Source organism: Falco rusticolus, chromosome 1 (genome assembly GCF_015220075.1).
Source record: "Falco rusticolus isolate bFalRus1 chromosome 1, bFalRus1.pri, whole genome shotgun sequence".
In the NCBI taxonomy this organism is placed as follows: domain Eukaryota; kingdom Metazoa; phylum Chordata; class Aves; order Falconiformes; family Falconidae; genus Falco; species Falco rusticolus.
The window spans coordinates 100,131,800-100,142,066 of record NC_051187.1 but is presented as its reverse complement, the minus strand read 5'-3'; the positions used below and the strand labels follow the sequence as shown (position 1 = coordinate 100,142,066).

General features: G+C 41.9%; 2 protein-coding genes across 9 annotated transcripts in view; both read right to left on the bottom strand.

Moving 5' to 3' along the window:
* The window catches only part of WDR19 (WD repeat domain 19), a 47,096-nt gene extending 46,480 nt beyond the window's left edge, over nucleotides 1–616 (bottom strand). For 2 of the 3 annotated variants that reach the window (XM_037391391.1, XM_037391380.1), the window contains exon 1: nucleotides 2–22. In XM_037391391.1, the coding sequence (XP_037247288.1) occupies nucleotides 2–16 (15 nt within the window). In that variant the 5' untranslated portion in view covers nucleotides 17–22. Of the gene's footprint in view, nucleotide 1; nucleotides 23–551 lie in introns of those variants that run through there. The other variant, XM_037391400.1, reaches the window with a different exon arrangement.
* A 313-nt stretch (nucleotides 617–929) lies between these two features.
* Nucleotides 930–10,267, bottom strand: part of KLHL5 (kelch like family member 5) — a 62,487-nt gene continuing 53,149 nt past the window's right edge. For all 6 annotated transcript variants that reach the window (XM_037391367.1, XM_037391359.1, XM_037391352.1 and 3 more), the window contains 3 exons: nucleotides 7,587–7,799; nucleotides 5,127–5,298; nucleotides 930–2,523 (listed from right to left, as the gene is read on the bottom strand). In XM_037391367.1, coding sequence (XP_037247264.1) covers nucleotides 2,467–2,523; nucleotides 5,127–5,298; nucleotides 7,587–7,799 — 442 coding nt within the window. In that variant the 3' untranslated portion in view covers nucleotides 930–2,466. The remainder of the gene's footprint in view (nucleotides 2,524–5,126; nucleotides 5,299–7,586; nucleotides 7,800–10,267) is intronic.

The following is a 10,267-nucleotide window of genomic DNA, read 5'->3' as shown; positions in this document are numbered from 1 at the left end:
CCACAAAGAAAATCATTGAGAACGCAGGCAGGCTCCAGCTCTTCGTGCTCTCGCCGAACAGCAACGCGCCCTAAGCCCCCCTAACGAGCCTGAGGGGAAACCCTCCCCCGGCCCCGTCCCTCAAGCGCCGCCGGAGGATCCCTCGCACCCCTCCCCGCCGCCAGCGTTCGGGCGCGGCGGCACGGCGTGGGAGACCCGGTAACGGCGTCGGGCGACGCGGCGGCCCAGGCTACCGCCGCGGGAAGCAGCAGCCCGGCCGCAGCCCGAGACCCCGCGGCCCGCCCCCCGGAGGCAGCGGCAGGGCGGGCGGCAGGGCGGGCGGCAGAGCGGCCCCGGCTCCCCTGAGGAGGCCGTGCCCGCGGCCTCAGCCTCCCGCCGGCTGCTGGCCGGCTCCCGCCGCGCCCTCCCCTAGGCCGCCCTCCCCAGGCCCCGCTCGACGCCCCCGACCCGGACCGTGCAGCGCGGAACACCAGCCACAGCCCCGGCTGCCGCCCCGGGTCGAAGCTCCCCGGCGGTGCCCGCCCGCGCGTACGGCGGCCGACGGGACTCACCTTCATCGCGCCCACCGCCCGCTGCGCGGCAACCCCCGCGCATGCGCCGCCCCCCCTTCGCCGGCCGCTCGGCCCGCCCCCGCCGGCAGCGCGATCGCCGCGGAGACGGGCGGGGGCAGCCCGGGCCCACCGGGGCGACGGGCGGCCCCGCGCTGCGGGGACCTGCCGCGGGCTGGGCAGCGCCGCGGCTGCAGGAGCGATGGGTGCCGCCCGCGGCCCTGGCTCGGAAGCGCTGACAGGAGGCGAACGCTTTTCTAACAGCGCTGCTCCCCGCGGGAGGGGCGCACACACCGCGTTTCTGAACGAGCCCCGCCACGGCGGGGGTCCGGGCACGCACCGCGGCCAGTCGGCCAGAGAAAAAGGGCACCGAGCCAGCCATGGTGCACGTCAGGTCAGCTGTATTCAGTTGCAAACAGTGCAGGCGTCATCACAAAGTTTCACTGCTTAGCAATTCCTTCTAAAACAATAAATAGTCCACTGAGAGCATTAACACATTGAGAATTACAAATGTACAAAGACTTTGGGTATCAGACGTTTCAAACTTCAAAAAACATTCCATGAGCTCACATCTTCCCCCCTGCCAGGACACACACAGGTATTACCAACTGTTCTGAAAACATAAGAAACAAGGCACAGAAAAGCAAATACAAAGAGACTTCCCGAGAACATTCAGACTGTTCAAAGCAATTCAGCACAGGGGTCAAGAAAGGCAAATTATAAAGTATCTGAAAATAATAGGTAACCATTAAATAAGGTAACTAACGATACAATCTTGCAGAGGCACGCATAACTCCTGTAAGATGCTGATCATGCCTAAACGGTGGCAGTTCAACATCTTGCAGTGTCGGGCCCCTTACATTTTAAAGTAACCTTACTGAAAAGATAGACAATTGTTTAATTTCATCTTATAAAATTATACTTTTCAAATTAGTGCAAAGCCTCATGTAAAAATGTAATTAGTCTAGATGTAATGGAATGCTTCAAAAATTCCAAAGTGCAAATATCAAACTTAAATTGCTTAACTTTTAATCACACTTTAGAATTCTTCAAATAACTCGTGCTTATAGATTTTTCCTTAAAAATAGCAAAGTAAACCTAAGAACCAAAGTAGAGAAAAAGGTATGACGTTCTGAATCATGTAAAAACTTCGAAAATCCAAAAAGTAGACTGGATGTCAAAAATCTCCAGCAGAAATTATTAAATAGCTGATTTCTGTTAGCATAATAAGACAATATTTAAAATAAGGCTTTGGTTAAATAAAAGGTTTGCTAAACTAGGAATGATGATAAAAGTGCAAAAGATTCACCAAACACACAACTTCATTTCCAAGGCAGGCATTATGCCTGCCATTTACAATGGTTTGCATTGGTTTGTCAGCCTGCATTGTAATCAATCACTCACATACCTATAGTCAAACATGTTTATTATAGGCAAATTAAATATATGGGGTCCAATACTGTAACTTGTTTCACCCAGAGGTAATTCACCCAGATATCACTCCACTCAGTTATATCAGTGGAAGAATATCCGTTTATAGCATCACCCCTCTGCATGTCTGGGGGACCAAGGCCCTGGATCTATAACATTTGATTATTATAGCGAGTTCACTAATGAGTTTACTCATTTCTTAGCACTTCCTAAACAGAAGTCCTCTGCTGACAACTGGCTGGTTGCAGCTGATTTTTTTTTTACAAATAGAATTTTTGTAACATACGGGTAACAAACATGATTTTTTAAAAAGTGCTTAATATTGGTCCGTAAGAACAACGTGTACATGTTAGCTTGAGATCGAACGCTTTGCCATGGTAGATATCCGGCATCTTGTGTTTATTGGTGCACTGACAGTTTGCTTGAGGGAAAAAAGAAATCATCTGAGTCTGCGGAGGAGAATTGTCACCTTCATAAAGAGAATAATTTACAGCTTTACAGTCACAACACATGCCCCAGCTCTTCCTAAGCACAATGGTGCAACCTGTAAGAAAGAAAAAAAATATATCCATGAGATAAGTGCAGTCAGCTTTAAGTATTTTTTTCCCTAAAACTGACAGTGTTTAGTCAATGCTTGTCATAATAGCTGTACAGCTGCAACAGAGTGGCAACATCTCCCACACTGTATTAACATGACAAGAAAATAGCCATCTGGTCCAAAACTTGGATACAAATCCACAGAAAAGGTAAAGATACTTTATGATGGAGTAAAACACTTTGACAGCTATAGCAAACCCCAAGAATATGAAACAATTCTTACTGATAATTTCAATTACTTGGCTTTACAGGAAAAAGAATCCTTTGTTATGGTACAAACTGGACACCTGAGCTAGACAGTCTGACAACTGAGTAATGGTTGGCAAAACTATGCATTTTTCTCTCAAACAGAAAATGCCAAACGTAACAGGGACAACCTCTCCTTTTTACTTAAATATTTGATAAAATCCCGTCACAAGTTCTTGAAATCAATTTCCCAGTCTCTATTCTTTCTTTGTAAACAGAAGTTACTTCTGGCAAGACCCTTTTCTGCTGAGATCCTGTTGGACTTGAAAAGAGGAAGGTAGTTCCTGACACTCATGTTAGCTTCCCCTTTTAAACTTTATAGGATTGGGGGGGCAGGGAATAGCACACAATGCTACAGAGATTATTCTGAAGACACGAAATTGTGAATTGTGTTTATGCCAACTCCCCTTTTTTTTCTTTTTTTTCTTTTTTTTTTTTTTTTTAAACAGGAACACAAAACTTACCCTCAGCTGTCTGTGACTCTGACAAACTTCAGTTAAGAAAATTCCACTACCCTCTTTTGAGTTGTGTGTGGATGAAGTGGTGGCAAACTGTTGACATAATGAGAGAGAAGGAAGGTACACAGACACTTCCAAGTCCCTCTACAGAGGGTTCAAAACTGTCCTAATATACTGGAATCACAGGGTTCAGTGAGATATAGAGGGTCAAGGCTAAGGACAGAAAGGTACATACAGATGTTCACCACCTAGACATCATGGAAGATTCATTTAGATGCAGCAGTGAGAGCACTATTTCTCTCCTCTGGTACACTTTTTTTTTTTTCTTTGGCAGGACAAAAAATGCCCTGGGTAATCATTACCAGTATCACCACTGAAGGCCCCAAGCTCTGATGAGCCTCCTAGATGACTTATATTTTAACATCTTGCAGCACTATAAAGTGATGGGAAATGAACAGCTCAGTTCTCTGTGTTGCAAAGATTTTGATAGCCAGCAGTGCAATTCTCTTTTTTTGAATTAGCAATTTAGGGCTATTACTGATAACATATTCAGGAGGTCAGAATTCAGCTGCCTAAATACTGGTGTCTCATGTTATTCTAGATGACCTTGGACATCCATCCTGGCCTGCAAGTGGACTCCAGAAGGGCCTTGGTCTGCCGTAAGTTCTGTGCTGTATCTGCCAGCCTTCTGTATTTAGGTACCTCAGATGGCAGTACATACCAAAGGAGAGCCTGCCCAGGACGCCTTTGTGTGCGCTCTTCCCACAGAGGCACACATTCTTGGAGCTATAAAAAAGTAAAAGCAACCAAGCTTTGAATTGACAGTAATGGTTTCTGATCATGAATTGAAGACATATTTTTTTTTGAGCTGCGTGAAGAGGAGTGCTGTGTCCAGTTCTGGGCTCCCCTGTTCAAGAGAGACAGGGAACTGCTGGAGAGGGTCCGGCAGAGGGCTATGAAGATGATGAGGGGACTGGAGCATCTCCCTGACGAGGAAAGGCTGAGAGGGCTGGGCTTGTTTAGCCTGGAGAAGAGAAGACTGAGGAGGGGATCTTATCAATGATACAGATATCTTAAGGGTGAGTGACAAGAGGCTGGGGCCAGGCTCTTTTCAGACATGCCCAGTGACAGGACAAGGGGCAACGGGCACAAACTGCAACACAGAAGTTTCATCTGAATGTGAGGAACAACTTCTTTGCTCTGAGGGTGACAAAGCATTGGAACAGACTGCCCAGAGAGGTTGTGGAGTCTCCTCTGATGACATTCAAAACTCACATGGACATGACACTATGCAACCTTCTGTAGGTGAACCTACTTTAGCAGGGGGGTGGCCTAGGTGATCTCCAGAGGTCCCTTCCAACCCTGATCATTCTGTGAAATGCAACAAGCCTTCCTCAAAGTTGCTCATACACACTGCTCATAGTATTCACATCAGGAAGGGGTTATTTATGAAAAGATGATAAAAACCTTGAGAAAATTGCTGAACATGCTGAGAGACACATTGGAGCTAAAACTAATCTACATTTATCTTCAGAATAGGAAGTCATGTAAACAGAACCCTTTATGATAGTTTGGGAAACTTGTCAATACATTTTATTAACAGTGGTTGAAATTTTCAAAGAAAATAGCTATGCTCTTGCCAAAGAAAGAAGGGCAGTTTATTGTAAGTTAACAACTGCATACTCAAGAGAAATCATCTCAAAATGGTAGAAAAAAAACCCCAGCTTACAACAGACTAGTAAGAAAGTGCTTCTTAGAGAAGAAGTATTTGAATTCTCTTTGTAAAAAGAGGCAAACTTCAAATAACAAGATAAATAGTAGCGTATGTTTTTTCCAGAAGCTATACCTGCGTCCATTCATTTGTCTGGGGATCATAAGACTCCACTGTATTAAGGTACGTTTGACCATCATATCCTCCAACAGCATACAATTTGTCACCAAGAAGACACACTCCCACTGCATCTCTGCTAATACTCATAGAAGCCACAGCAGTCCACATATCTGTTTTTGGATCATACCTAAAAGATATTTGTGTTATGTTGTAAAATTGTTGCCAAAATTCAGCAGAAAAAACATTCTTGAATTGATGCTTTCAAGGTAGTAGGAAACGGGTATTATTAGGACAGCACAGAATTGGGTGTTAATTTCAAAGGACTTTTCCCTCAAAATACTCTTTGAAAATGTTTTTTTTTTGGGGGGGTTTTTTGGGTTTGTTTTTTTTTTTAAGTCATCTGGTAACACAATCAAGTACTAGCTACACATCTACTTTGTGCCACTTTCCATACAGTAATAACACACATATATACAGCTGCTCTTACTACTTTTCTTACTGTATGTCTAAACATACCAGTCCAGAAACAGTTCTGCTGCTACACTGTAGTAGAACTACTACATGTCAAAGCATAGGCTGTTAAAATTGAGTGTGGTACTCAAGAGTTACTTGTAATGAAAGATTACCATTAAAAAAAAACAACAACCACCAAAAACATTTTGAGAAAATTCTGGGGGAAATGCAAAACCCTTAAGACAATTTACAGCACTACTTTAATCATAGCTCTGTATCATCAGAAGCATCACAGTAGAAGACAGATGGTTTAATGAGAAAGTCTAAATGAGATCCTAGATCACATTTAGATCTTTACAAGTTAAACTAAGAACTACGCAGGACAGTCTGTGTTATTCTTATGTCACAGAACATATTTTAACCTGACTGAAAGAGACAGTGTTAGGATCACAGATGCTTATAGCAGAACTGAGGTAATCGCAGAGCTCTGAAGGGCTCTAAAGAACTGCATACAAAGAAAATATTTGACTAAGAGACCATTCTAAGATCACACTTAAAAGCAAGTTTGGAAGGTACTAGTCTTAATTTGTGTATGTGAAAACCATAGATATGAGATCTAATGATTTTATCTGCATTTCTCTAGTCAAAGTACAACAAATGCATGCAGTCATAATCCTAACATGAAAATACTGCCTGAAGCAGATGCTGCAAATAGAAGTATAATGTAGTGAAAGAAGGTGATTAGCAAGCTAAATATAGAATTTACTTTTCAATTTATCTTATAATTCATGAACCATGTGTTTATCTGGGAAAAGCTAATTTTATTGTGAAATACAGTAGTAAACAAATACTCAGAAGCTTAGTGTGGTTTTACAAAACTGGTAATTTTTTTAATGGAACTATTTCCATGAAATTGATGGTCCTCAATTTCATCTCACTTGAAGAGCAAGGACAAAATGCATTACAAAATTATTCCTATTTACTGAATTCATGTGTTCTGTAACTTTGTTTCAGAGAATACTGATGCAGAAAGGTACACAGACCTATTGCTTTCTCTTGGGCTTCTATTCATCATTTGCTAAGATAGCTTCCTTTCTGCAAACCTTTCTGGGGTCTTTCAGTGCAACTTCCATATGTTAAGTGGTATGGGCCACACTATGTATTTGGGGGCGTATTAGGACACAAAGTTTGAAAACTACAGCGCTGTTTTGTCATGGGTGGGTTTTTTTGTTTGGTGGTCATCATCTCCCTTTTTTTTTTTTTTGGTAGAGGGTGAATCACATCTCCCAGCATAAAGAAGTTTAGTAAAAGAAGATGGGTTATGAAGAACCACTAAGTGTTGGGAGGTAACAGGAAAGAGGAGAAGTTTTACAACTGGGAGGCGGGGTGGGGAAGAGAATTGAAGTGTATTTCAGAAATACTTGAAATGCCAGCAAATATTTAATGCAGTGCATTATGAAGTATTTACTGTAACTTTTAATTATTTTATGGATCACATGTGCTTCTGCAGTTTGTAATACAGTCATACATTCATAGATTTACATAAAAACATACCAACTTTGGAATGACTGACTGACATGCCAGTTTCCCAGTGTCATTAGGGGATATAAGAACGAACAGGGTATCTGAGGATCCACAGACCCTGACCGCTAACTCCTTTAAGGGTTATAATATAAAATGATACAGACTTATCATGTGAAAGAAGTTCTGCTCCATTTTTAGAAGCATTCAATTCCAAGTTGTTCTCAGTAACCAATCATAATTCATTCAGTGAGACTGTTAGAAAAAAAATTCTAGATGAAGTACACTGGGGAGAATTTGCTTTAAATAATTTGTCTCTGCAACATTTTGAATCATGTTATGACTACACAGTATGTTTTTATACTTAAGTTTCCTCTGCTCATGCTAAAAATAACACAGCCATTTTACTGGGTTTCTACTTACAGTTCCCTTTCCATAAATCACTCCGTAGACTACCACTATTAGAATTACTAGCAGGATATGCCTTCATCAGGATATTACCTTTCTACACAATCTGACAGCCTGGATGTTAAGTTTGATGCTGGGGCATCGTGACCACCTATTGCATACAAGAACCCATTCCAGGTGGTTACACCTACACCACCTCTTCTTTTTGACATCTGAGCACAGAGGGTCCATTTGTTCGTATGAGGATCAAAACATTCTACTGACTTAAGACAAGAACTTCCATCTCGACCACCAACTGCATAAAGCCTGTAAAGTAAAAAAAAAAAAAAATATCTGAACACCACAAAGTTTCCAATGATGAATGAAGGACTTTCAAGTTTGTTAAAAAGGAAAGTTTAGGAGGAGACAGACTTTCAACTTCCAATAGAATGTGTCAAAAATCAGGTTAGATTTTGCTCCAGTCTTTTCCTATTATCACTATCAATGCACAGTAACAATCATTTACAGAAAATTGCTATCTATAACACAGCATTTATGTTCCAACCCATGCACACAGCTAACATTTTCAAAATTACCTCTGTGGCTTGACAAAGGCCCATTTCTAGAAGGGCCAGAGGGACAAATTCAGCACTGGATCTGTGCATGCAGCAACCCTGGCCTGCCTCATCTTAGGCATGCAAGTATTTTTCTGGACCCGGGCTTTAGTTTACGACTGACAGTGCTGCATTCAGTCCCTCACACCCACTAGGTGGCCTAGTTTTCTCAGTTTTGGCAAAAATGTTTCCAGCATTTGGTATTAACAAAAGGATTTCAACATTTTGGAAAGGCTAGAAGGAAAAGATTGGTTTTAAGAGCACTCCAGCACTGATGAATCCTCGAAACTAATCAAATAATAAAACTTGATAAAAAGTTTATGCACAGTTTATGAGCAGTCTATGCTTAGAAGCAGAAATGCCCAGAACTGTTACTTGGAAACGTAGGAACTCAGAAGCCATTCTAAAAAAGAGGCAACACATCAGAAGTCAAGTCCAGTTTGAAAGATCACCTTAAATATAATTAATGACATCCTTTCATAGCCTAAGGCACGTTACATTATAGCTAAACAATCAAATAAACATCAGATACTGTATATAATGACAGTGTGAAACACTATTCAAGCTGTCCTCAGTTTGGGAAACACCATTTTTTATTTTTTTAAATATACTGACCAACAAACAAATACAAACATCTTGTAAATATGGTTGACCTAGTAGTTCTCAGGAATAATTTCAATACCCTTTAAAAAAAAAAAAAAAAAAAAGCATTTCCATGAAAGTTCCCACATTTAATAACACAACTTGTTTAAGGTAAGGAATGTACTGAAGGTTATTGAAAAATCCTGTTCCAGTTCCACTAAGTTGATGACTAAAAATAAATGCTTTATGCAGCATCTAAATGAAGCCCCCCACCTTACCTCCCCCCAAAATATAACAGAGTTGTGATCACTTATGCAGTGATTTTACATTTTGGACATGAAGAAAGATATATTAATTTCTCTATATGAAGGTTTTGAGCAAATAATCCAAAATTTGTCAAGTTACAGACAGATATTACTACGAAGTGCAAAAGTTACTGCTCTCTCAGCTGAAATGCTGCATGTGCTTTTAAGTTTTTTAGCTATAGGCATCTAGTGCTGCTGCCTACACTAAGGGTCTAGGGAATGTTGTATAATAATAGGGACAGTGTGGCTCTAATTCTGGTGCTTTTCACCACACCTGGGATCCTCTGCTGAATATACAGGAAGCTTCAGACCTAACTCGAGCATCTGAGACTGCAGTTCCAAGGCAGCAAGGCACTCTGCTTGCTGGTTGTTCAAGTTCTCTCCTTCCTGTACCCAGTGACCATTTCCACTCATTCCTGGACTTGTTCCAGATTTCAGAGGACCCTTTGTAAGGTGCATTTCAACTGTACTAATTTAGCAGGAGACTAACCTTTCAAGAAAAAACAAAAAGTGTGCAAAGCTTTTTGTGTGAAAAGCTTTTTGCTACCTCATGATACTCAAACAGCTCAAAGCAGATACATCATAAGCAGGAAACGAAAATTCATGGTCAAAAGTGTTAAGTATTCTGCCACAATCACACTACTACTAAGAAAATCAGGTTAGCTTTGTCTCCTGTGGTACTCCTGTAGCCACCCTGGTAAAATATGGTTTGGATAAGCCCACTACAAGGCTGGTGGAAAACTGGAAAGACTATTGGGCTTAAAGTACTGCAGCAGTATGAATTCCAGCTGGCAGCTGGCTACTCGCAGTGTTCCTCCCAGGCTGATACTGTTCAACATCTTCATTAATTATCTGAAAGATGTAACGGAAATCAGCCTTCACAAGTTTACTGATAAAACCAAATTAAGGGGAGTTGCTAATATGCTGGAGGGCTTGGTTACTATTCAGAGACTCCTAGACAGGCTGGAAAAATGGGCTGATTGTAGTCTCATGAAGTTCAAAGGCGAATGCAAAGTCCTGTACCTGGGATGGCATATTCCCATGCAATAGTACAGGCTGGGAGCTGACAGGAGAGGCAGCTTAGCAAAACTAGACTTGGGAGTCCTGGCAGACAAGTCAGCAGTATGTCCTTGATGTAAAGGCAGCTGATAAGCCTTATACATTACATGTAACACTGCTTCTGGATACTGTGTCCAGCTTTGGGCTCTCAGTACAAGAAAGATCTTGCCATACTGAAGCAAGTCCAGCTGATGGTCAGTAAGATGAGGGAGCTAGAACACATGACATGAGGAGA